Raw genomic sequence first — 26,166 nt, 5'->3', positions numbered from 1 at the left:
GCGAAAACTCCAAAAGATTCAAAAAAACTCCAAAAATGAAAGTGTCCAAGTCTTACGTGGACACAATTCATCCATTCAATCAAAAGACCAACCAACCAACCAACAAACAACCAACAACGGCACATAACAGCTCCCTACACTTTTCTTTTTTCCCACGTCAATTGATGAGATTAAGTTATGAACCCTCCATATTTTTGAGATTCAAGCAAATAAATTATGTTTAAAGTGAACGGACACCAAACGCTCACGGCAAAGGAGAAAAAATTCAGCCGACAGGTTGAGAAGTTATTGCCGACGTTTGAAGCACTAGAAGAATGGGCAGACTACATTGCGTTTCTTTCGAGGCTTCAGAAGATGTTGCAGTCGTATAAGGAGACAATCGACGTGAATAGCTCATTCTTTGTGCCGGCCGCGAGAGAAGTTGGGTATTGCCTATCGCTTTGTTTATCGCCTGAGTTGCCCAATGGCGTCCACCAAAAGACTTTACATATCTACGAACTCATCTTGCTGAACCTACCGAGGAAGAGCCTCAACCAGGAGTTGTCTGTTTGGATGAGCGGCATATTCCCCTTGTTTTCGTATTCATCGATCCTGATCAAGCCACTTCAACTACACATCTTTAGGGATTTGCTCATACCGAATTTGGACCAGAAAAGCTTCCGATCTATATCCAAGCCCTTTATGCTCTGCCTTCTTTCTGGTCTCGAAGACGAAAACTCGGAGACTTTCGACGATGTGATCAATTTACTAAAAATTTTCAAGAGCTCGCTAAATAACGATGCTTATTTCTGGCATTGCATGTTCTTTTGCATTATAACCAACCCCGAACGACGAATGGGCGCACTCAAATGGTGTGAACGGTTTCTTCCCGAGTTTCCCAATGCAAGGGACTCGGACGGTAACGCCCTACTTTCCGAGGAGGCAAAGTTGTGCTTGACGCCTGAGGCTGGGTTAATAGTGCGGGCCTTTACTGCTGCCATCGATAACTCTAGTCCCGATATCATTGTAACCAGGGGCTTTTTTGACTTGCTATTGTCGCGCACCCCCTTGGACAGCCCGATTTTTGAGTCCTGGGTGCCGTCGAGAGACAAGGAGTCCTTGCTAATGGCATGCTGCCAACTCACAATGAGAAAAGACATGAGTCTCAATCGAAGAGTCTGGAACTACGTTCTTGGGCCCGATAACGAAGGTGACAACAAGGTGGTGGCCACTAGGCGAGAGTACTTTAAAGCGCACGCATTAGCACCGTTGAGCCACGGTCTACTTTCCATGATGAGTTCCGAGTCCCTACAAGAGAAAATCACAGCGTTTACCATTTCCGTGTATTTGATCATGGACAGGTGGGAGATAAACCACGAACTAACGCCAGTTTTATTTTCGTCATTCTTGAAGACTTGTTACCAAAACAGATACGCCGAAAAGTTGAAGCCAAGTGCACTCAGGTTTTTTGAAGAGACAAAGTCCTTCTACGCGTGGAGGGAAATTGTGGAACCGCTTTCATCGCATGGCGAGAAGGATTGCGATTACGGCTTTGTAGACTTTGTCTTGAAAAGCTTTCATGTGCAAGAAGAAGAGCTGTTGGCTATCCACGTGCCGTTGGTGGTGGCATCGTGCCTCCTTGGCTCTGAATCAGGGTCAGGGTCAGGGTCAGGATCCGGGTCCGGATCCACATCTACATCCATGAGTTCTCGAAAGTTGGAAGTGTTGGAGTCTTTATTGAACCTCGTGCCTCCGTCCGTATTAGATCAGACAAAGGAAACAAAAGAACAGGCAGTGTCCGTGGACCCGGAATTGGATCGAACGAGGATATTGACTTGGTACCGAGCCCTTTCAGATGATGACGGCTGCAAACCACCATACGAACAGTCCCAAGTTGTTGCTTTCATCTTACACCGGTTTGCTGAGATGTACGTGCGGGATATAGCTACTCGGCCTTACGGACCGAGGTTTTACGAGTTTGCCTCGCTTATACTCTCTCAGTTTAGTCTGGACACAATCAAGCGGGACATTACAGCATCAGTCACTGAGCAGTTATTGGAAATGTCCCCAGATAGTGAAAATGCACCGATAATTGTGTTTATCTCAAACTCACTCAGCAAGATCTTGGGCGGGCAACCGCTGAAGTTTGCTAGTTGGTTTCAATGCGAAAAATATACAAAGGCGGCATTAGTTGTGCTATGGACGTCCATCACTTCGGCAAATCCAGCAAATTACCAGTTGGAGGCTGTAAAATGCGTCATTGACATGAGGCAGAGCTTTTCGAGCGAGATTATCGATGCCGGTGTACTTGAGTTGTTCATCGGGTCGCCGTTTTTTAAGAAAATCGTTGCATTTGAATCGTTTTGGTCACACACATCAACCGAGGCAGACCCAGTTCTAGAGAGGTTGCTTGAAGTCTTGATCGACGACGCGAGGGAAACCAACAACCGTGAGTCCTTTAACAAAATGATTGCAAGGTGTTTCAAGAATGGCTCTTCGCTGAGGTTCCTCAAAATTTTGGTTACCCCAGCTTGCGATTTTGAGTTTATGAGCAAGTCCGTCGCGACGCTCAGCCGTCAAGATGACTTGGCGCGGTTCTTGTATTGCATTCAAAATATCGAGGCGTGCCTCGATAAAGACAACATGAAATTTTTTGCAGACCATCTTGCCGGGGACGTGGTTGACGTGCAGGACCATAGAAGACTCGACGTGATAAAATCCAATGCGTGGGACGGTTTAACTTACAAGAATTTCCTCATCAATTTGGTTGGCCATTTCATCACGCTAACGGTGAATTCACCAGATACTGATCTTGCCCAGCTATGCGAGTGCGCCAGCACTTGTCTCAGCATCTACCAGAAGTCGGTCAATGGGGCAGAAAAGAATTTCTCAGTTTTATTCGCCAATCTATTGCTGGACGCGTTCAAGTTTCTGAAGAGGGAGTCCAAATCGAGCGACGAACCCATCATGTCGCGGTTCTTGGATTGCATCGTTTACTTTGTCAACTGTGCTCGCTCTTTGAATGTTGACTTGAATCTATTGCACGTAGAAGAGCAAGAAAAAGAGCCGCTTTTGATCAACTTTATCACGCGAGGGATTGGAAACTGCCGCGATTCGGTCTTGATGGAAAAATGGGTGCACTTGCTCATGATGTCAATCCAACTCTTTTCAGAGTCCGTGTTTAGCGTTTTGCTCGTCTTGAACGATACAATCTTGGGGAAAATCAACGGGTTGTTTGAAAGGCTACTAAATTGGGAAGAGTTTGAAGATGAAGAAAACTTTGAGTCTTCAATGTCGTCGTTGTTTGGCGGACTTGAGAGCTTGCTCACGATGAGCCACGGGTTCTTGATGCACTCGCGGGCTAAAAAGCAAGCCGAGCTGCAAATGACGGGGAAAAGCCCCGATGTTGGGTTTTTGAACAACGTTATCCAAGGGGTGTTTCTGATAGAGTCACCTTTAACCAGGACGAGCGAGGAAAATAAGCTTTACTCGACCCTCATTGCGTTCCACGATGCGGTCAAGGTCCTTTTCAAGATTTGGAATTGGGCCGACTCCAAATGCCAAGTTCCGGACAATGTCGCCAAATACTCAACGAGATCGTTGGTTTACGTTTCCTACAAAATCAAATTCAGGGTCAAGAGGTTATTCGACACCTTGTTTGGGCTTGAGAAGCAGGAAGTGATTACGTCCTTGGTGGCCTCCAGAGGTGATTCGTTCACCATCTTGAAATTGTTAAACGTTTTGGATAGCGGCAGGTCTCACATCACTTTGCCGGTTTTGCTTGATTTCATTACCTTTAGATGCAATCCGCAGTTGGTCTCGACTTCTTACAAGTCCTATATTGAGTCTGAAGTCGATATCGAGGCGCTCTCGGCGTTTTTGGTGGATTTCTACGAGTTGATGGATGTCGACACCGTGTTGGACGTATGGTTGTCCACCATTGCATTTATGGAGAAAGTGCTGGTCGACTTTGGTGATTTCGAAGTGATTGTCCCCAACGTGTTGAAAATCTGCAACATTCTTGCGATGAAGTCGAAAAATGGCGCACGCAGCCGCGATTTAAAGAACAGGAAATCATTATCGGATGTTTTCAATCGGTTATTTACCCAACTCATTAGTCGCGAAAATGGTGGATCGAATGGCAACTACAATGACAACGACAACGGCAACGACATCAGAGCAAAGACGCGCAAGCAAGTCGTCACGGCCATCTGTGAATTGATGCCCCACTATGACGATATCGTTCAGGATCAAGATAGGACCGCGATGGCGGTTTCCGCCATTTTAAACAATGCCATTTTCGCTCCGGGAAGAAACAAGAAGTTGTCGACGTTCCTCCCTGGCTCCATGAGCATTTTGAAAGCTGTTGGCGAGCACCATCCGTTGAGGAGCTGGAAGAATCTCATCAATGATTTATTCAACGAGCCCGATTTTTTCGTTGCCGAGCCGTTCATCTTATCTGATGACTGGAAAGGGCTCGTTAGCTTATGGTTGGAACACGACAAGGACAAGTTCAAAGAGAGGTTATCCAAGCTTTCCTCTGCGTCCGCGAATGGTGCTGGTGCCTTGTTCAGCTGGAACGAAGTGGCGGACATTGAAAGCAAAGTAGGCACCTTGAAACGCATCACGTATATGATCTTGGTGCAGCCGCGCGACTACTATGGCAACAGCTCCCACGCGTTGTTTGAAACGTTGAAAACCTTGTTGGAAGGTTCAAATTGCCCACTCGCCATCCGGATCGAAATCAGCAAGCTTTTGCGCGCCCTAGTGTTGAAGAGCAGCGATGTGCACCTTACTCCGCATTGGCCCTTGACTATCCACGAGTTGTTATCCATCTTTGACTTGGCTAACAAGCCACCGAAAGAGCTCAGCTCGTTGTCGCAGGATGAGATGAGTTTGATTTTATTTGGCTGCAAATTGCTTGACTTGTTGTTGATTATGGGCAACGATGAGTTCAACTTGAACTCGTGGCTCTTTGTCAAGTTTAGCGATTTCGATAAGAAAGAGGAAACCGATCTGATTATCGATCAAATCTCGTACAAGACCGATTTCACCTACTCCAAAATCGACCCTTTCCCGCTCCCCAATAGCACTGCCTCGGATACCAGAGGGTGGAGACCGTTGTTGGAAGGCGTTGGCAAGATTGAGCTGGTTGCCCAGTTGAGGCTATTCTTTGAGTCCTTGAGCATGATCCAATACGAGCGAGCTTACAGTTTGATGCGGGAGGATTACAGAGTCTGCGTCGACGATACCCTCAGCGACTTGATGGTATAGAAACAAAAACAAAAAAAAAAAAATTATTTCTTTCTTTCTTTTATTAATTAATACAAAAGGTCCTCTTTATTTAAACCATCTCCACCATCCACTAGGAATTGGATGGCGCTATTCTCTCATTAATCTGAAATGTGTATCCACTAGTTCTTTTATCTCTCTATATGTCACCACGACGCATTCGTCGTCCGTTACAAGTAATGTCTTTTCGTCAATGCCACAGTCCAACTTGTTCAAATTCGTCAACACTTTATCCATATTGATCACCTTCTTACCATTGGAATCGACCGAGTTGAACAAGTTATCCTGAAAAACTTGGATTATGCGCAAGCTGTTTTTGTTGCCCAAGTCCAACTTGGCGGCGTTATTGACAATGTAGTTGATCTTCGTCATCAATCGGAACAAGCGGGCATTCTCCAACTCCGACGATAGGTGCAGCTCGATTGCGTCATGGGAGTTTTCCAAGTTGTTCACCACCGACATCATTCTGCTCGTCAAGTGCTCCCTTGTGAATGCCTCGAGGTCAAAGTCCCATGGCTCCTGGATTAGGTGCTCGTCGTTCAAAATGCGCAATACTTGGATAAACGAGTCGCTTAATTGGCTTGAGTTTTGCAAGTTCTTGATGAGGGTCGCTACTGCGGGTGTTCGTAGATTAGCAGGGAGCTGCATTGCGCTCAACTCAAGGAGCAACTTGCCCAAGCTGCAGCAGTCTTGCGCCTTCAACAACTCCAACGGTGTTTCAGCCTTGGTGGTGTTGCTGGAGGAAGCAGCGGCGCTATCCAACACATCGCTGATTCCGCATGCGCTAAGCTTGATTCTGTTCTTTCCCGTCACGATGATCTTGCTCAAATCGATGCTCGATCTCACCGCCAACTTCTTTGCATGTGCTGCCGAGATTGCATTGACTAGCTGGATCAAATATGCCCAGAGTATATCTTCCGTCACTGGCGCAGGCCGCACGCCCTTCTTGTGGTACTCCAATAGCGTCGACAGGTTCGGGTAATAGTCGTAGACGAAGCAGAGCGAGGAGTTGCTCACGTCTTTTTCGTGGGCGCCATTGGCTAGTAGGAGGTTATTGTTGCTGAACGCCATGGTGGTGAAGGCGTCCCTTAAAGCGACAATGTTGGCGTTTGAACTCAAGCTCCTCCAACGCTTGATGGTCTTGAACGGGGTCTCGTCTACAATCTCGGTGCACGGTTCGATTTTCCTCAATGCGTACAAGTTGCCATCGGCGTTGGAAAAACACTTGAACAAAAGACTCGTTTTGCCCGGCCACAGCTTGCTTATGGGGTCATAGGATTTGTCAATGGGCACCAACGAGTGGTATGAGTTGACGTGGTCCGGCAAGTTCAGATGCTGCATCGTCTGCAAGCTGGCTTCGTTCTTGCGATGTAGACTCTCTCTCAAGTCGTTTGGGATAAAGAGCAGTTGAGCATCGCTTTCGTGGTCTTGCGGCGTAACCGACAAGTGCGGCGGCGGAGCGGGCGCGTATAGGTGGTATTGCAAAGGGTAAATCGACGGCTGTGTCGGCTGGGGCCCGCGCATCGACCCCACGTGAGGGTGAGGCAGCACCGAGTTGAAGAAGCGAGGATTGACCCCCGTGCCCATGATGTTTGATGGAGTCATGTGTGAAGGTGGCTGTGGTGGTTGTGCTTGCACTTGCACTTGGACTTGGCCACCGCTCGAGATGCCGCTTGCGGCGCTGGGCACGAAGGAATGCGAGCCCACCACAGAAGATGCTGGCGGCATGACCGAGTTCAACTGTCTATTGGGTTGCGGAGCCGCGTTCAAGTTTTGCGGTGTGGACAGCAAGGTCCCCGTCGTGTTGCTAGCTCCCGACGCCTGGGAATAATCGAATCCCGTTGGAGTGAATGAAGGGGTGCTGACATTGAACTTTTTGGATGAAAACGGGCCCGACAGTTGCTGAAAGCGAGACGGTTGTGTTTGCGGTTGTTGTGGTTGCTGTGGTTGCTGTGGTTGCTGCAGCAGATGCGGCGGTTGCAGTGGTTGTGGTTGCGGTGCTTCATTCTCCGGTTGGAACTGCGGCGAGTCCTTGACACTCGCAGATAGATTGGAGAACTTGCTCGAAAGATTTGATATCCCATTCGAGCCCACGGCAGGCTGGAACAAGGGCGAGTTGGCGTTGAACTTCTTCTTCGGCTGGTCAGCGAAGCTGTTGGCGACAAACCCATTCACTTGATCCGCATTCAATGTCCTTGCCCGCGGCGCTGCTTCTCTGGGCTCCTGCAGCGGCCGCGCAGCTGTCTCCTTCTGTTGCGGTTGAGACGCGGCTGGCTGTCCTCCCCTGCTGTGGCTGAAGGCGCACCCTTTGTCCTGGAACTTGCAGTAGCCATATATCAAGATATTTTTACAAAGAACATTCTTTGCTGAGTCCAAATTTATATTCATCAAGTGCTAATTTGTTGTGCCTTCCGACGTGCTCGTGCTCCATTCAATTTCGAGAATGTCTTGATGTTCCGAGGAGGAACGGAGTTGGGGAGTGGGGAAAGGAGGAGAAGGGGGAGAACGGGATCGGCTTTTCTTGTAAAAATGAAAAAAAAAAAAACAGTTCGGTTCCGGGACAAAACTAGCTTGTGGATATGTAAATGTATATGTATAAACGCGCTGGTTTAACTGGGATTGTCTGGCGAAAGGTGTCTCTGGCGTGGTGGGTCAATGGTGAATTAGTGCTCAAGATGAGGTATCAGTAATAAGACACTTCGTATCTTTCATGTTTGTTTTGTTTCCGGAGAGTTTATCTTTCGTTCTCGCTTGCACTACTACCTACATCGAAACCCCCACCACCATCACCACTCCCTCTCCAACAACCAGCGACTTGCGAATGAAACGGACTCTATACTTTTAGTCGGGGAGAGGGGAGAGGGGAGAGGGGGGGGCGGCACTGCTATCCAGTGTCCCTTATTTTCCCTTTTTTTTTTTTTGCGGAACTGGAAAGATTTAAACCAGACGTGGAGCTAATAAACAGAGATTGCTATTTCGCAAGTGTGGCGGTCATGAGCCCTTTTTTAAAGACAGTTCTACTTTTACTTTTCTAAACTAAAATCTATCCAGGGTAGAGGCGGAGGAAAAGGAGGGAAAGAAGGGAAAGGGGGACGTCCGGTCAGAACCATTGCTCACTTCAGCGTGAAAAACTCGTCCCAAATCTTCTCGTTGGGCATATTGTGCATCAACTCAAACGTCATCTTGCCCTCTCTGTTCGCGCCGGGGCTCGAGCGCTCCAGTAGATGGTCCAACTCCTTGAAGAAATAGTCCAAGTCGTCATCGTTCCAATCGAGGTTTTCCCATTTGGGGATCGGGGACGTGGCCGCCGCCGACAACGTTTCCATCGCTGTTGGTTGCGCTGACGCTTGCGATGGCGCTGGCGCTGGAATTGGGTTCTGCTTTGCTGGGGGGAAATTGAAGTTTTGTAAATGTTCAAACACAGATGGCTTGCCACGTGCATTGGCATTGGTGTTTGCATTGGTTTTTGCATTCGGTTGCTGTTGCTGTTGATGTGTTTGAGTTGGCGAAGTCAAGGGGTTCAAATGGTCCAATTCCGTGACCAAGGAAAACAAGTTAAAATGGACATTCCCGTTATTAATCTTGTAAAGCGACTCACGACTAACTTTGGATTCTTGGTGACTTTGCGTGTCATTCTTGATATCTTCGTGATTATTATACTTCATTTTAAGTATCACCATGGTCAAGTTGCGAAATATTTCGCAGCAGTAGCTAGCGGCATCGCATTTATCGATTAGCGACAGGAGAACTTGCAAGCAGCTCGAAGTGAAGTAGCGCACCGTGTCCAAGGGGTTGTCTCTTCGTATCGCCTCGCTGTTGTACAATGCGTAAAGATAGGACGTGCCGGCCATGAACAAATTGTGGACGCCCGCCCACGTGTAATTGACGCTCTTGGTCATGAGCAACTGGATATAGACATCGATGACTTCCTTTGACGAGATTGAAACTTGGAGAAAATCCTCGCGAGACAAATTGAAATTTCGAGGTCCTAATCCGTGGATGTAAAGCAACGTATGGTGATAATTTAGTTTAAAGAAAATGGCATTGAAATCGGAGTTCATTTGCGTTGGCGAAGGTAGGTTTTCGAGCCATTGGCTAAGCCTGTACAAGACGTCGGTCTTCCAGTGTTCCAAATCCACGTATTTTCTCGGTATTTCAGCACCAGTGTATAGAATCTTGGTCACCTCGCTCTGGATTTTCCTCATGTTGAGAAACGCAAGCGACACCGTCTTGTAGCTGGCCACCTGTTGTTTTTGTTCGTCACGGTTTGGGTACTCATCAGCACCAGCACCAGCAGACGAAGAAGAGAATCCCGTCGGTTTCAACGCCAGGTCATCAGCAATTGAAGGCAAAGGCGTATTGATGCTTTCATCCGGGATGCCAAACGGTCGGTCGAGATAAAAACAAATCTGCCGATCGATGGAATAAGTGCACCAAAATATTCGTCTCCGTTTATCCCTAGTGTAGGAGTCAATGTTGAAGTTTTGCTTCGACTTGGTCTTCATCTCATTCTGCAAGTCCAAATCGACGCATATCCGTAGTGCCTCGCCCACGATGTACCAGATGCCGGGGTTTGTCGGTCGCATGATGGAGTAGTACGCGTATAGTAAGATGCCTTGCAATGCAATCAACTGGTCCGGTCCGTGCTTGACTGCGTCGTAGTAATTCATCGCGGCGAGTCTAAACGACTCGGAAATGTGCAGCGGGTAGCGGAGGTGGTGCACCGACGAGGCGACTGCAAACACCATGTTTATGAAAAACAACGCCTTGTGGTATCGTTTCGGGGCCACGATGCTGTTTGAAATCTTTTTGATGTCGGCGTTGGGGTCCTTTGTAGTAGCGAGAATTTGCTGGAACTGTTGCTTATAAGTGTTGAACCAGTAGCTTGACGAAGTATCCAGTTCTACTTTGTCGCTCCAAAAGCTGTCATTGATGGATCCATTGTTGCTGGCAAAGTTGAACTGCTCCTTCGGTACCGGCCCGTATATCGGAATAAACACATCACGAATAAACTCCTCGCGGTGGAAGATGGGGAACTGGGGGTTGCATTGGTGGAAGAAATTCTGGCAAAAGAGCAAGGCTGTGCTTTTCGGAGGGAGAACCGCAGCTTGCTCCAGCTCTGGCACGTCGTCTCGATCGCTGGTGGCTGCAACTTGCGGCTCTTCACCGAGTGCCTCCTCGTTCAAGTGATTTTTCTTTTCGTTCCTTCGCTGGACTTTGACAGCGGTGGACATCAACTTCAGAAATGAAATGTCACCTCCTGCTCCTGCGCCTCCTTTTCCAACACCATTCTTGCCATTTTCAACGATGGTGGGTCTCTCTAGCAAAGTTGTGCCTTTTGACTCTTGTTCCGCAACAGTCACGATTTCGGCAACAGTATCACCCGCTACATTCCCGGTGCCCGCACCTTCAGTAAACTGAGCCAATTTTGCTTCGAGTTGGCGGATTTTGTCCTCTAGATGCACAACGTAGCTTCTCGGTACTTCTCTCCCCGTGGATGCGTCGATGCCTATACACTCGAGTCCGCTTTGCTCACACCTGGTGCATTTGGGGTGCCGTTGGTCACATCGAACTTTTCGTATTCGACAGTTCTTGCACGCGCTTATTGCTCTCAGGATCTTTGTCGGTGTATCGCTGTGTGGATCATTGCTGTTACTTGTGGTGGTTGTAGTGTTTTTTATTTTCGGTTTCTTTGCAAGTGGTTCCGACATCGTTTAACTTTTTTCTTGTTTTATCGCCTTTTGGCGAGTTGATGGGTCCTGGTGGGAATATGTTTTCTATCTCGTGTTCTATGAGTCCTTGCTGTAACACCAACCGACGGCTGTCCATGCCCTGGGCTCGTGCACCGAGAAGTCCATCTTGAAAAATAGATAAGAGCGCATTATTGAGAGATAAACCAGCACGAAAAAAATTATCTAGAATACATTTAAAATCAAATAAAATCAAACAAAATCAAATAAAATCAAGTCAATCTGAAAAATTACATTCATTCAACAGCGTAGGTGATGGTGGGGGGAAAAGGGAGGGGAGGTACTATCACCAAAAAAATACAATCCAAGAACTTTTCCATTTTAAAACAAAAAAAAAAAGAAATAGAAAGTGGTCCACATCACTCCAATTCACGGTACAAGATTGTTGTAGAGCAGTCACATATCGACATGCTTTATAGGAGCATACTCCAAATTGTATCTTCCAATTAATTTCGGAATGAAAACTTCATATCCAACACTGGGACTCTTGACGTCGTCCTTGTTTTGCTCCACACGCAACGTGGCAATCAACGAGTCGCTAAACAAGGGATACTTGACATTTCTCTCATCGACATCTTTCTCCTTTAAACAATCATCGTGTTCTTTCCCTTCAAAGACAGGCTGGGGGAATTTTCGAAGCACACCTTCGTCTTCATCGTTCTTGGCTAACGACTTGTATGTAATGGACTGTTTGGCAAGGATTAAATCCGACCAGTTTCTCTTGTTGAGAAACTGCTTATTGTCTCTGGATGAGCCGTTAACGTCCTTGACAAATATCTGAAGCACATCTTCGTCGGTGTCTTTGTTAAAGCGGTGTATGCCGCTTCTTTTGTTTAAAAGTGACGCCATTGCATCTGGTGGCGGCGCATTGACTATGGCAGAAGAGACAACATTAAAGATTAACCTGGGGTCATGCTCGGGGTCCTGTGTCACATGAATGTTGGCCTCGGCAATTTCTTGCGCGTCGCCGAGTAAATGGGCCGTTGGATGGTGGTGGTACTTTGACTTGAGTCTACCGATGCAACCAAGGTGAACGTCCCCTGATAATATGGTGACTCTTATACCTTTTGAAGCGCCAAAGTCCATCAACTCCTTTAGTAAAATGTTGCGCTCTCTCTTGTGGTATTTGGCACACCAGTGATCGTTTAAATCGTCCAATACTTCGATATCGCCGTCGAATTCATTGACTAGCCCCTTGTTTAAAAGCCCCTTTTGGGCCAATTTACGCAAGGGGTAAAACGCGGTCGAGGTTAATAGCCACTCCAACCACACTAATCGAGGATAAAGGATGGGAACACCCAACATGACCAACAAATGCTTTGTATCTTTACTAGACGCGATTTCATCAGTCAACCTCTTGAAAACGACGCGATAAGTCTCGGGGTCATTAATCTGTTTCAATCTCCGTTCGGTTCTGCAGTCTAATCCCAAAAGGCTAATCTCTTTGCCCAATCTCATAAACACGGAATGGTTCTTTTGCTTGATAAAGGCGCCATTTTTCTTGCCCAACACCCAAGAAGGATCCTCCAAGTGCAATTTTTCATCGGGGCTCATTTGGTGCTGGAAAAGCATATAGTATTTGTAGGCAACATTGCCGACTTTGCTAAAGATGGGGGCTCTCATTGTGGCATCGCTATAGGAGCCAAACCCGTCAATGATATCGTGGTCGTCGTAAATGTTCACCAGCGGGATTTGCGACATGGTCAAGGGGAAAAGCGATTCTTGCACCAGTGAATGTTTGCCAACCCAAAACCCTTTGCCGTACCAGTCCATATAATGGTTCAAGTAGAATTTCTCAAGTTCTGCAATGGTTTCTTCATCTGCAGGCATAGAGTGTTTCCTGATGGGGTTACTCATCGAAAGCCATTCCTGCAACTTCTTTGAATGCAACTTGACAGCGTCACAATAGATTTGGTCTCCTCCGCCGAGCATCACGTGGTAGTGTTGCTTCGAGTGTTTGGCCAACACGTCTAGCCAAAGTGACGATTTGTATTGCTCCGCGTCGCACGCCAAGGAAAAGCCATTGCACGAGTACGAAATGACATTCATACTTTCGTGATAACTTGGAATGAAAAACTGGAAAGATTTTTTGAAATGGTTATTGATGTAGTATTCCACTTTTTGCTCATACTCGGCCATGGTCAAGTGAATGGCAAACCGGTAAAAAGTATAGTCGCCTTCTTCATGATAAACGGTAGCTGGGAATTCGCCAATTTGAAACTCGGGCTTGACGTTTGAATATTCTCTTGCTGGGCCTATTCTATAAGTAACCTGCGGGGACACTCCCTCCGGCACGTCTTTCACCACCAACATGATGGAGGCTCGATAGTTGTTGTTATTGTTGTTTTCGTGTTTGCCATTTTTTTCAAACGTTCCCGCTAATCTCAAGATGGGGCCACATCTGATATCCAACTCGCCCAATCTGTCTGTATCGTCGATTGGTCGTGTTTGGGGGACGTTTTTCCTTGATAGCTCGTTGATTTTCAAGTATTCATCCAAGGGCAACGGGTCAAACCATTCGTCGTGCTGGGTATCATCTGATCCGTTACGAGAATAATGTTCAGTTTCCATGTTTAAAATTGGAACTTGAACTGGAACTGGAAATGGATGATCTGAAGGTATGTGATGCGAATATAACAAGGACGAATTAAGGACAAAGCAAAAACCCTGGAGCTGGTCCGTGGTCGAAGTAGCTCCACTAGACAAAAAGCAAGCTGATGCTATTGATGGAAAAAAAATGCAAAAATGACTGTTGCAAAATGTGGAAATGCAGTAGTATATAGCGAATAGTAACTGCCCTATCAAAATATGACAATGGATGGATAACTAACCAACTAGCCAAATAACTGACTAACTGCCTGGTTTATAACAAGGAGTTGGATTGGGGTCGAATTCAAACTTTCCAAGATCTTGTCTGGGGCTGGGAGAAAAAAAAAAAAACACCTAGTTTGTCTTTAAGGAAACCACGAACACAACAATAGCTTAACTCTTTTTTTCTTTTTTTTTTCAAAATTCAAAAGATGTATTGGTTGAGTTGAATTGGGTTGTGGTTCTAGTGTTGAAGAAAGAAAGTCTGGTCTAGAGGATGGTTACACGTAATTGCTCGTAAGTGGTAGTGGAATTGGAGTTTACTAAAAGAAGAAAAAGAGGTTGTTTCAGCAACTGAGAGAAGCCAAAAAAAAAAAAAGGGACAACCAACTGAGAGGAGACGTTGACAAGGGTGCTGCTGTAGGTCAAGAGACACGAGAGAAGAGATTCAACTTGACACACCACTTGGTGGGTAAAGAGGGAGAGGGCTCCAGTTTGGAGTGTGATGAGTATACATATATACTCTGTTCGGCCAGCCCCTCGTCGTAACTAGGAGCCATTATTACCAGCAAATTGAAACAAACTGATGCGGAGATATCACCAGCTGATAACTCCGTGTAGCTGGCCAATAGTGCCAGCAAATCGCCGGCGCTGCTTTAGTAATACTACAAAACATCACTTGTTCCAGACTAGAGCTGTTTCTGCTATTCACTCACAGTGGCTCTTATCCAGTCACGAGGTAAGAGGAAAAGGATATATTATAACTGTGAGGAACGGCAAGTACAGAAGATGTCAAGGGTCCACCACCACCAGCTGCAAATGCTGCAAATGGTAGTGGTGGTGGTGGTGGTTTCTTTTGTATGATGTCACGTGACAGGAGGGGAAAAATTGGCGAGGCTGAATTTTATTTTATTTTTTCCTTTTCTGGCGGTGCCCCAAACACTAGCAATTGATAATGCAGTGGGATACATGCTGGCTACAGCCACCATTACCACCACCCCGACATAAGGGTCCTGGCTGAGGTTAGAGCATATGGGTTAGGCCATGATGGTGGCTGTCTCCCATCCCCAAAAGAGTGTAGAATTCCCTGCTTCTGAAATGCACTACACTCACTGAATGAAGAATTTCGTTTTTTTTTTTTTGTTGCAAAATGACGCGAAAAGAATAGCGCCTCTACCAGTGCAAGTGCATATGCTAATGAAAACAGATGGAACCCAGGCAACTGTACTTCATTCAATTCCACATTGTTGTTGACGGTCATGTCAGCGTGAGAATAGCTGTTACACAGGTCACCCACCATATTGATAGCCCTTGATTCCATGCGTAGTTGTGCCGGTGGACCTAGTGCCAGCACCCATGAGCAGGCAATTCCTTACAAAAGCATAACAAGAGGTGTACCAGGTTGGGTCAAACCCTGATACGATTCATTAGCATCGACGGGGCTCTGGGCCACCAATCTCTTTCATCAATTGAGCTCAACCCGCGTGTCGATGCCGACAGCCGGAGTCAGTCATCCCGATTCCGCACTCGCTATCTGCAACAGAGGGTTGAGTCATGCTTACGTAATGGGAGGTTACGCCGCACACTTCCGCTTCCTCCCCGCCTTTTTTTTTTTTGTTTGTTAACTTCTGCCTGGGCCTTTTGTACTCTGCTGCAAGATACACTTTGAGATTGAGGATTCAAAGTAATGGAAATCGAGCTGCCACACGTCAGAGTATTGGCCCAGTTCACAACAAGCCTCAAGCTGGGAGGCCTTTCTTTGACCCTAAGCTCTAGGTTGATAAAACACCAATCGCCACTTCTGAGTTCTGAAGGTGGCCCATCACCACGGGGGAGCACTATATCAGCTTCATGGCTACCCCCCTCTCGCGCAGTCTGGGATTCAGAAAGCCCTTCGAATTCCCATCCATGACTTTCCTCCAAAATAGTCGAAGCAAACTCCACCTCATCAGCCACTCCCACTTCCCTCTCCCTCTATGTCGACTGTTTGTGTTGCTATAGCTATTGCCCTTTGTCCACGCCCCAAAGTCACGTGATCTGACGCAGCTACTCCACTCTCGCATGACACTTGTTGACTCATTTCCCTCCCTCGCTCGAACGCAAAAGGTCACGTGCGTGCGGCGCGAGAAACACCAAAAAAGGAAAAAGAATTTTTCCCGGCCAGAGATGACGCCCGTTGCGGTTGGAGTGAGACATCTGTGCTGCTGTTTGTATGGCGTTGGCTGGGGTGCACTACTGCTATGAGTAATAGGCACATCCCGCCCGATACCAACCGCACCCACCACCACCACCACCAAACTGTGGTGGTGGTGTCTTATCGCATTTGTTTTATATAAATACCAGATATCGCTTGCCTCTTCTCCGTACCACACCCATCTCTTTTACCTTTTTCCAACTTCATCGTTAAACACCACCTACCACACAGTTTATTACCTCAGTTAACTCAAACAAAGCTTCAGGAGCCACAAGTAGCTAGCAGTTTTATCAGTTATCAGTTAATCTAGACGGTCTCCTCAAGGAAAAAAAAAAAACAAAGTTTACAACCCACTTGAAGATATTTCTATAACTTGCCCATATTCAATACAATGATTAGCGTCGTCATCTGCTAGACCAGACAAGCGAGTTTTTTTATATATATATTTATACCTTTCCAACCGGGTTGAAGGTTTACACCAGAGTTTATAACACACACCAAGGGTCACATTTTTTTTGCAAATCATCATCATCAGTATTTATTCACCGGTTTTTTTTTTTTTTTTTTAATCATATTATCAGGCGTATCAAAGGTTTCAGGTTTATCTACATTCAAGGTTCAAATTATTCATATAGAAAAGTTATCAAGTTTTCCATACTGTAACCATCAAAATCCATAAAAAACAAATTCCAAATGCATTCTCCGCACTCTCCAACTAAAGCGGACCAAAGCTACAAAGCAACCGAGATGAAGCCGATGGGGGCGGGGGCCTCTTCGTTGTTGACACCACCCGACTCGGCCCAAAACTCATCTATTCAGTTTCCAGCAGCCACCACGATAGAAACAGCAATAGAGGCAGCAACGACGACCCCAGTTGGAGATGCCCCCAAACTAGCAGCATCTCCCAACCAACACGGCTACTACCAGGCCAACTTGAGCAGAGCCCAATTCAACTCCATCTTGGTGAACAGCGCCACCAACCTCCTCAAGATCCTCTACAGCCAAAACCACACCTATCGCGCCAACGACGGCGAGATCAAATCGTTTATAATTGAGATATTGAAACGGTCAAAGACCTCGATTCAGACGTTGCAATTGGCATGCTTTTACGTCTACAAATTGATCCATTTAAACCACGTGCAAATCAAACAAAGCGCCAAAAAAGTGTTCTTGGGTTTAATCATCATTGCATCGAAGTTCAACCAGGATTATAATTATTCGTTCAAGACATGGTGCAAGATCTGCGGGATTGATCCCGATCAGAAACGCCACATTCGACAATTGCGCGAGATTGAGGTTCAGTTGTTGCTACTCTTGAATCACGAGTTGATGCTCCACAGCGACGACTACGTCAATTGGTGCAACACCTTGCTCATCTTTGGCTTTGACTTCATCAAAACTCAAGTCGTCAAAAAAACCGCAAATAGTAATAGTGAGCTGGTTAGTGAGATTGTGTGGGACTTGGAAATCGCTAGCAATGTGAGCAAGATCTCCAAATGGCACCACTTTTTCCGCGACTTGAACATTGCAAAGTTGAACTTGATCAAGATCGGCTTTGATAGCTACTACCGGAGCCAAATGGGGCACAAGGTGTTTGTTGGTGCTGCTGCTGCTGCTGATTCAGCTCCCGATGTGTGCGTCAATAGAAAGAGATGTTTCGCTGACGCGCAAGTTTACACCCATCTGCAAGCGAAGAAGTTGAAAGTTTAGAAATTGGACGCTGTGTTTAGGTATACTAGCTTCAAGAAAATTAATGAAAAATTCAGTCAACGAAAACAAAACATGAGCTCGAACTGCACCACACTTTGTAGAAACTTAACGCTTTCCCTACTCATCGATCATCAAATCAGCAGAGAGAATAGGGGGAGGGGGGAGATCTCGTATCGTGGGTGATCTTCTTACCCCACACAGAGTCGATATTGTGTAGATCGCAAGCAAACGCATCCTAACACCAGAATCCAGACGCATCCACACATCAATACAAAACACCTCTCCATCAAAAAATATTGTTTTGCAGCACTTTTTTTTTTTTCTTATCGTCGGTGTCTCTTTCGATCTAAGCTGTTGTATCGGGACAAGAGGTGCGGTTCAATTGCGAAGGAACATGCAAGGGTTAGGGTGTCGTAATTACAATTGGCGTTTGCGAAATGCGTTGTTATGAAAAGAGGAACACCTCCAGACTGACACCTGCTGTTAAAATGAACATTCACTCAGAAGAGAACCAGCTGTGAACCAATTTATAATTCCAATTCAAACTTAAACACATTTCTCATTAAATTATTTTCCCCCCACTTGAGGTTCTGAATTACTTTGCCAAACTCGGATTCGGAGCAAGTTGCTACTTTATTTGTAAGTTCTACATCTATACGGTGTTAGCAAAATTTGTGTTTAGCATTGCCGCGATTAAGTGATTGTGAGAGACACGCGCCGCTCGCTCTCACGATAGATACAAACATCCATCCGTGCCAAACTTGCCCCTTATCCCCGAAGGCAAAGGCATAAACCCATCATCCTTCTTCTCGTACTGCCCCGCGTGATCCAGCGGCGCAACTTCGCCATTAATGTAATGGGTCGACTTCCCAATCGTATATCCTCGAATCATCACATTGCCCACGCCTCCCGATCCAGTGTCGACATTCACCAACTTCATCTCCAACGACTGGGCAATCTGGCCGAAATGAGCACCGTAGGTTCTATGCTCGAACATGTCCGTTAGTAGCACGGGGCCCATCACGTTGAAAAGCTGGTATTCTTGAATCACGTGCGAGTCGTGCAGGACCGCTAGCTGGTTTCGTTGTTGTGAAGTCAAGCCCGGTTTGCTTAGTTGAGACTGGACGTAAATGAGCTTGGCCGATTTGAATATGCCGTGGTTATATGCGACTTGTCTCAACCTCAACCTCAACCTCAACCAATTTGAAGAATTGTGAAGTTGTTGTTGGTGTTGGCGGTAGATGGCCGAGTCGGGCAACGAGGTTATATCGGTAGAGAAATCGGGATCGTAGTTAATGTGGACATTCATATCGACCACAAAGGCCATGAGTAGTTTAACGAGCAAATCCATGGTGCCTTCAATGGAGGAGTGAGGCACGATGGTGATTGATTTGCGCGAGGCGTCGAAATTATAGGGGAGGTGCTTAATGGAAGACGCCACGGCGCTGATGATGTTCAACTGGGTATACTCGACGAGCACATCGATGCCTGGCCGCACTTGTTTCACGAACCGCAACGCGATCCCTTTGTCCTTAGCTGGAGAATACACGTTTTCAAAAACAAAGTCGTTGCCACCACCAGGTAGATCCATCTCGGTCAAGTCCACTTCGTCGCGTGCGGTCAGAACCGGGTTTTTGCGGCCCTGGTACAACTGGACGGGGATTTGCAACACGAATCCAATCAACACGGCAACTACAAATCTTGCATCCACCTTGTGGTCAACCGGGATATTTATCGCCGTGACTGGGTCAGCAGCTTGGCGCCTCTTCCACTCGCGGATGCAGTAGTTGATGTAGCCAAAAGTCACCATCTTGTCACCATCAATCGCGATCCCCTTGTTTTGATCCAGGTGCAAACTATTAATCACGATGCTCCACACGTCTTGCAAATTGCCCAGCCGCAATTTGTACTGATCGTACCTTATATCGAGCCCCACTCGAAGCATGGGCTTCTTGATCGACTTGTGTATCGCCGATTCATTCGGTAGTCTCGTGGCGTCCACATACGACTGCTGTTGCAAATATTCATCGGGCACCGTTTTCAAAATCGTCAAGCACTTCAAAAGCGCATAGAGGATAATGACTCCAACTAGCGTTATAGTGAGATATCCCATTCTGCTGGGCTAAACGACAAAGAAAAGACAACAAACTGTGATCCCACGGCAACTGATTGAACGGGCACATCCATTCAAAACCCAATCGGCCATACTCCCGTCAGGTGTAACGGCAACCTTTTTTTCAACTTTGGCGAATCGTGAGAATATGAAACACACTTGGTAGCAACACACAGACACCAATACACGGGCAGATTCTCGAAGTTACGTCTGGCGTATCAACAGACGTCAACTTTTCAGCAAGGAAACCAACCTAGCCCTCCCCCCCATCCCTCAGCTTTAGCCTCCAGAGTTCCCAAGTCCTCTTATCACCGAGAGTAATTTGTTTATCTTTTGTTTTTTTATTTTGCATGGGCACAAAGAGCACCGAAGCTATCTGAGATGCAGAAAGTTTGGTCTCGAACCAAACGAAACTTGGCCAACATCAAGCTCACCGACTCCTCGCGGCTTCTCCTCATTCTCCTTGCATCATGGCTCGTTGTCTTTTACATAAATGAAACTGCCGTGCCCTATTGGGCAGCACAGCGTTGTCACTGGCCAACTCTGACTCAGTCCACTTCAAATCATCAAACTACAACTCGGATCTTGTTGATTGCTGATCCTCAACTCATTGATAATCACACTTACCCCGGCAGAAACAAATTGCTTCTTCGATTATCGCAGCATACAGTCGACCAATACCTCAAGAGAAACTACCAAGCGCTACTTTCTACATTGCAGCCTTCTCATATCTTATTCGTGGGGGATCTATTGGACAACGGCCGAGCTGCAAGTGACGAATACTTCCAGCATGAAGTCGCGAGATTCCGCTCCATTTTCCCGCAACGGCCCAACATGTACACCAACGTGCCCGGGAACCACGACATTGGCTTTGGAGACTTGATAAACACCGAGATCCGGGACCGGTTCGCTGACACGTTCGGCGAGCCCAATTTTTCAGTCGAGATCAACGGAGTCGACATCGTCATGTTGGATACCGTCAGCTTATCCTCGTCCCAAGAAGGAATCAACATCCGAGCCCATCGGTTCTTGCAGCAACTACCGAAAAAGACCATCCCGCGCATCTTGCTTTCGCACGTGCCGCTATCTCGCGACGTCAACTTATCATGCGGCCCGCAACGCGAACGCGGCAAGTTTGACGTGTTTGGCCGGGGCTACCAGTACCAAAACTCGCTCACACCGCAGATCTCGTCGTTGGTGATGGAGTCGCTTCAACCGGACTTGATCTTTTCCGGCGACGACCATGACTATTGCGACGTGGTGCACGAGTCCGGTGTGCGTGAGATTACCGTTAAGTCGATCTCGATGGCGATGGGGATATGGTACCCCGCGGTGCAGTTGTTGACGTATACTACCGATGGCAAAGAGTTGAACTACCACACGGATATCTGCTATTTGCAGACGCCCTATGTTAATATCGCGGTGTATATAGGGATGGCGGTCGTTTGCGCCGCCACGATTCTCGTGCTGAACTTGAGACTAAAGTTGAACAGTGCCCAGATCTTGCCGTTGAACAACTACAAGGTTAACTCTGTGTTTCAAAGGGGGTTTGTCAAGGTTTGCGTTCGGGAGTGTGCAGTGGTTGGCGTTGGTGCCATCTTGATTTATAGATTTCTAATTGCTCGATAGATAAATGAGATAAATGCCCCCCCTCACTTCCCTTCCCTCCCCCTTCACCTTTTCAATGTTTCTTTTGTATAATGATATCACCGTTTCAAATCGTCCAAACAAAAGCCAATTTCCCCCTTTTCAGCATCAACGCCCTCGCCAACCGCGTCAACCATCGCCAACAACTGCGCAAGCAGCAACGGCGCAGGAGGCAAATGGTCGCTCGCAATCAACCGAAACACCACGTCGTTGCCACCACCTTCACTCCGCATCATGTCATCATCTACATCATTTCCCACGCCTTTTCCACCATTACTCAATTGGCTCTCACTTGCCCCGACTTCATCCGGAGCATCATCGCGGTCATCGCGGTCAATGTCATCTTCAGCAGCACAGTCATCTTCATACAAGTGTCTGATGAACATCATCTGCAACTTGAGCGACTGGATCAATTGTTGCAGCTTGGGGTCACTGTACAGCTGCAAGGGGTTCAAACCTGAAAGCTTCATCATTTTTTCAAAGATTTCCCGTGCTGCTTCCGTCGAGATGGGGCTTGTGCGGGGCACGTTTCTGAAGTAGTGTTTGATTGACCATGTTGGTGTGTTTAGTAGTTGAGTGATTTCTGCTCGCGTTGTTATGTTTTTGCTGATGGGGCGGGAGGTGTGGAGTAGTCTTTTGCCAAGTCGAGCTAGCATTGCGCTTGTGTGTTGGGGGGAGCCTAATGCGGTTGAGATTTTGACATCGGAGAGAAATTTCAAGTGGAGTTGGAGAGAGAGAGAATGATATTTAGGGTGCGCAATTTCTTGCAATAACTCGACACCAGCATCTTCTTACAGTCTACAATCACGTCAAATGTTTTCATTTGAAACTTGAAATCCCTTTCTCTATAATAAAAATCGATATACAACCTGCCTGTTGTAAAAAAAAAACAATAAAAATTAAAACGTAGAATTGAAATCACTTCTTGAACCCGAGTTTCTTCCAAAAAGAGGTCTTCTTTTCTGGCTTCTTTTCGGTCTTCTTGTCCTTGGTGGATGACCCTTTGCTACCATCACAACTGGATAAGCTGCTCTTGCTGCTGTTGCCGCGAATGTTTGAACCAATACTGGCACCATTGCTATTCCGCTTGCGTCTCAACTCCTGCTTCTTCTTCACTTCTTCGTCGTCTTTAATTGAGATGAGCGATTTAACCTTGTAAATGTTGCCATCCGTCGACAGCGAAACGCTTCCGTCGCGACTTGTGTTGGATAAAATGCCACTGGTGCCACCACTAAAACTTCCGCCTCTACTGTTCCCACCGCTACCTCCACTGCCAGCTCCAGCACAACCCGACTGAGATTTATAAATCTGGTGGATCTTGTCGTCAATCTTGAGCGAGTCATCTTTGGAGTTGACGGCTTGGATGTAATTGACCGACCCTTGGTATGATTGGTCTGAGATGAAGGAGATCCATTTTTGGAGCTTCAAGGGCGAGTCAAAGGGAAGTGACTTGATTTTGTCCAATTCCGACTGCTCTTCAGGTTCGATATCATGTTGAGGCCGCGAATCAAATTGTCGCAACTCGGGGTCTCTACCTTCTTCACCTTCCTCGTTATTTTTGCTATTTATGTTGTTATTGTTCGTTAGCAATTCCCTGGGTGAAAATGATTCAACAGACGAATCCAAAGAGGAGTTTGAGTTTGAAGAATTCGAGTTGTTTGAAGTTGCACTGGAGTTGGTGATTGTAGGTTTGATAAGAAAAGACGAGTCCTTTGGGGAAATTGGCGATGTAACCTGCTCGACATCGGAAAAGGTAATCTTGGGGAGATTTGGCGTATCAACGTCTGATTTCCTTCTTCTCTTGGCGGAGAATAAATCTTGATGATGCTGCGAGCCCCCCACCAAAACCACTGGAACTGGCGAATATTTGACAATGTAGGACGATATCTTGATCATGTACTCGTCGTGTGCCGATTTCTTAATCTTGATGGGGTACTTGAAATTTAAATTGGAGCTCTTGTTGCCAAGCACACATAGGTTTGGTTGATATTGTTTATAGACATGATGCATCATGAATTTTACGCCATTTTCCAGAAATGAGTAATAGTCGTTAATGTCACCATCAATAACAAATTCCACCGTCATCTTTACTTTCAAATCGAGTTTTACAAGGTACTCCTTGAGGTAGTCTAGCAAGTTGGTGCATTTTTGTTGTAGGTAGACTTCCAACGCCAATTTCCTTCTCTTGCAGTTATACTCCTTGATGTAATCTTTGGAAATCAAGCTGGTAACCACCAAGTGGTCGCCATCAACCAAAAACAGCGACAGTTGTTGTTCCAGACCGTCAACATTGTTAATTTGCAATAGCCAGTCAAGAGAATGCCAGGTGTGTTTTCTTCCCGAGATTGTCGTGACTATAGTTCTGTTGAAGTCCACTTGGTCATAGCGGTTGTGCCTCACAGTTAATGCAATGGATCTATAGTTGTTTTCGTTTGATGTTGGGTAAGGATGCTGCTGCTGCTGCTGCAGTTGTTGTTTTTGTTGCAGTTTCAAAGCAGCAGCAACTTGAGTTGCCGACGATCTTCGTTCTTCACGGTAAAACATCTTTTGGTTATCAAATTTAAACGAGTCAAACGTGGTTGCCCGGGACTTGAAGTTGGAAAACTGCGGATCTAGTGCCATCAACTCTTCATCGGTCATTTCCGCGTATGATTTTCGTCTAGGTTTAGCTGCAATTGGTCCACTGATTGGGGAACCAGCCTCGGCACTAGCATCAATTGCTTCTTCATTATTATCGTCGTCATCATCATTATCTTCTCCTTCTGCGTCATTATTATTATTATCATTATTATCGTTATCATCATTATCGTTATCGTTAACATGAATGTCAATATCATCTTCATGGTAATTGATTGTTCCTTCTGCGATTTTGCCCTGGAATCGTTCATTATAATCCAACTGTTGCCGTGACACTCGATTTTTCAAGATGGATTTCTCTGGAGGACTCGGTAGTTTTAACCTTCTCTTGCGAGCAATGCTAGTAGAATGATTGGGGTTGGCGTTGGTCATAAACACTGACGATAGCACAATATCTGGTTTCTTCACTTGCGGTACACCTGATAATAGCGACAGGACATTTTGAGCCGATGAGCCACTGTTGTTTCGTTTAAACTGGGAATAAGAAGAAGGAGAACTAGGGTTGCTACCAGCTTGATTGTAGATTGGTTGGTTGCTGAGCACATTTGAGTCGTCTTCCGGGTTCAAGTTGTTGAAGGAGACTCTTTTTGAAAACGGAGAAGGCCTGGGAGTTGCTTCTACCGTTGATGTCGTCATGGGTGATGGTTTATGAATGGCCTTTGATGGAGGTGATAGTGGTGTCGATACATAGAGTTGCTGTGGTTTGAAATTGACTTGCGAGGTGAATGTTCTTGGTTTTGACTCATCAGTCGCAGTTTCAATGGGATTGCAAGTTGACTGTCCATTCTCTTTGAACGAGGCCGAGGCCGGGGCAGAAGCGGAGGCAGCAGCAGAAGGAATCGGCGACGTGGTTAAGAACGTAGTGGTCATGAATGAAATCCGAGGTGGTTGAATTGAACGGGAATTGGTAGTTAAGGGGTGAGTGTCTTAATTGCAACCGGATAAAGCCGAGATGAGTCTGGCTCGAAGGAAATGACGGGTGATTTCAAGGGAAAACTCGGATAACTCACCACTGCACTGTAGGAGTAGAACTGGAAGGAATTGGTGATGTTAGTGATGTGTAATGTGTGTGTGCGTTGAAGTGAGAGATGACGATGTGGCTGAATTAAAAATGGCAATGACCCTTTTTTTTTACCTCCCCTTCCTAATGCGTGGCTGAAAGATTTCAAAATTGTAGTTAGTTGCTTGGGGGTGGTTTGGGTGGTTAAAAGTTGGCTCTCTTTCTAGCAAGGTAAAACAAGTGTGGCCTATTCAATGAATGTGGATAGCTTCACTCAAAAAACTGGTGGATTGCAAGGGTGGCGTTTCAATGTCCCGTAGCTGGTGTATGGTGTACTAGGGGGAGGTAAACGAGGGAAAGGGGGGGGTAGGTTTAGTTGGTTGGTTGGTTGGTTGTTCTTATAGAAAAAAGGGCAGCCAAAAATTAGAGAAACGAGGGTAGTGCACACGTGAGCGCCACGCTACCAAGTGCGCCAAGTGCAACTCGAGCTATATTGCGGGGAAAAAAAAGCACATGGAAGTTACACAAAACCAAAGGGGAATTTCAGTCATTTCATTTACGGCCTCTCTTCCTTCTCGGCAATTGAACGCTACCAAGTGCACCTGAGCAGTAAAAGAAGAACGCCACCCGCTGATATGATGACAGTTTGCAGAGTGACGTATTATATGTCCATGTCTATGGACGAGCAAAGCCACCTTGTATCAAACCTTTAACCCAGAAAGGAGAAACAAGGAACAAGGGACAAGGGACAAGGGCAGTTGGTGCGCTTTGACATCCAGCTACTGCCACTGCCAAAACTACTAACCACAAGCAAACAGGGAGGAAAAGAGGCTGGGCCGGTGTACTGGAACAAAGTGACTCACTAAGCGAACTAAAAACAACGAAATAGCCGCATCCGTCTCGTGCATTTTAACGTCTTACCTAAAACATCCTGATGATGTTTCTGTTGGACAACACCCGGCCGATACCAAGTAGTAGCCCCTTTGCGTTTCAACTAACCGGGCGAGTGAGCGAGCTCTACCCTTCCTTCTAACTT

The 26,166-nt window shown here is 46.4% G+C and overlaps 9 protein-coding genes across 9 annotated transcripts; 3 read left to right on the top strand and 6 right to left on the bottom strand. All coding sequences in view use genetic code 12, as the record gives it.

Moving 5' to 3' along the window:
* Positions 1 to 216: 216 nt before the first annotated feature.
* On the top strand, positions 217 to 5,253 carry LODBEIA_P54970 (uncharacterized protein; the record flags this gene model as incomplete). Its single annotated transcript, XM_066975835.1, has 1 exon — positions 217 to 5,253. One exon carries the CDS (start codon positions 217 to 219, stop codon positions 5,251 to 5,253), a length of 5,037 nt encoding a protein of 1,678 aa, XP_066832435.1.
* Positions 5,254 to 5,361: 108 nt separating this feature from the next.
* On the bottom strand, positions 5,362 to 7,659 carry LODBEIA_P54960 (uncharacterized protein; the record flags this gene model as incomplete). The annotated part of the gene is made up of 1 exon (XM_066975834.1): positions 5,362 to 7,659. One exon carries the CDS (start codon positions 7,657 to 7,659, stop codon positions 5,362 to 5,364), a length of 2,298 nt encoding a protein of 765 aa, XP_066832434.1.
* A 725-nt stretch (positions 7,660 to 8,384) lies between these two features.
* Positions 8,385 to 10,982, bottom strand: LODBEIA_P54950 (uncharacterized protein; the record flags this gene model as incomplete). The annotated part of the gene is made up of 1 exon (XM_066975833.1): positions 8,385 to 10,982. The coding sequence occupies one exon, from the start codon at positions 10,980 to 10,982 to the stop codon at positions 8,385 to 8,387; it is 2,598 nt and encodes an 865-aa protein (XP_066832433.1).
* A 435-nt stretch (positions 10,983 to 11,417) lies between these two features.
* LODBEIA_P54940 (uncharacterized protein) lies at positions 11,418 to 13,592 on the bottom strand (the record flags this gene model as incomplete). The annotated part of the gene is made up of 1 exon (XM_066975832.1): positions 11,418 to 13,592. One exon carries the CDS (start codon positions 13,590 to 13,592, stop codon positions 11,418 to 11,420), a length of 2,175 nt encoding a protein of 724 aa, XP_066832432.1.
* Positions 13,593 to 16,716: 3,124 nt separating this feature from the next.
* LODBEIA_P54930 (uncharacterized protein) lies at positions 16,717 to 17,733 on the top strand (the record flags this gene model as incomplete). The annotated part of the gene is made up of 1 exon (XM_066975831.1): positions 16,717 to 17,733. One exon carries the CDS (start codon positions 16,717 to 16,719, stop codon positions 17,731 to 17,733), a length of 1,017 nt encoding a protein of 338 aa, XP_066832431.1.
* A 727-nt stretch (positions 17,734 to 18,460) lies between these two features.
* LODBEIA_P54920 (uncharacterized protein) lies at positions 18,461 to 19,846 on the bottom strand (the record flags this gene model as incomplete). The annotated part of the gene is made up of 1 exon (XM_066975830.1): positions 18,461 to 19,846. The coding sequence occupies one exon, from the start codon at positions 19,844 to 19,846 to the stop codon at positions 18,461 to 18,463; it is 1,386 nt and encodes a 461-aa protein (XP_066832430.1).
* A 381-nt stretch (positions 19,847 to 20,227) lies between these two features.
* On the top strand, positions 20,228 to 21,475 carry LODBEIA_P54910 (uncharacterized protein; the record flags this gene model as incomplete). The annotated part of the gene is made up of 1 exon (XM_066975829.1): positions 20,228 to 21,475. The coding sequence occupies one exon, from the start codon at positions 20,228 to 20,230 to the stop codon at positions 21,473 to 21,475; it is 1,248 nt and encodes a 415-aa protein (XP_066832429.1).
* Positions 21,476 to 21,552: 77 nt separating this feature from the next.
* LODBEIA_P54900 (uncharacterized protein) lies at positions 21,553 to 22,149 on the bottom strand (the record flags this gene model as incomplete). Its single annotated transcript, XM_066975828.1, has 1 exon — positions 21,553 to 22,149. One exon carries the CDS (start codon positions 22,147 to 22,149, stop codon positions 21,553 to 21,555), a length of 597 nt encoding a protein of 198 aa, XP_066832428.1.
* Positions 22,150 to 22,411: 262 nt separating this feature from the next.
* LODBEIA_P54890 (uncharacterized protein) lies at positions 22,412 to 25,000 on the bottom strand (the record flags this gene model as incomplete). Its single annotated transcript, XM_066975826.1, has 1 exon — positions 22,412 to 25,000. The coding sequence occupies one exon, from the start codon at positions 24,998 to 25,000 to the stop codon at positions 22,412 to 22,414; it is 2,589 nt and encodes an 862-aa protein (XP_066832427.1).
* Between the last annotated feature and the right edge of the window lie 1,166 nt (positions 25,001 to 26,166).

This window comes from Lodderomyces beijingensis (genome assembly GCF_963989305.1).
Source record: "Lodderomyces beijingensis strain CBS 14171 genome assembly, chromosome: 7".
Taxonomy (NCBI): domain Eukaryota; kingdom Fungi; phylum Ascomycota; class Pichiomycetes; order Serinales; family Debaryomycetaceae; genus Lodderomyces; species Lodderomyces beijingensis.
This window is presented reverse-complemented; position numbering and strand designations above follow the sequence as displayed.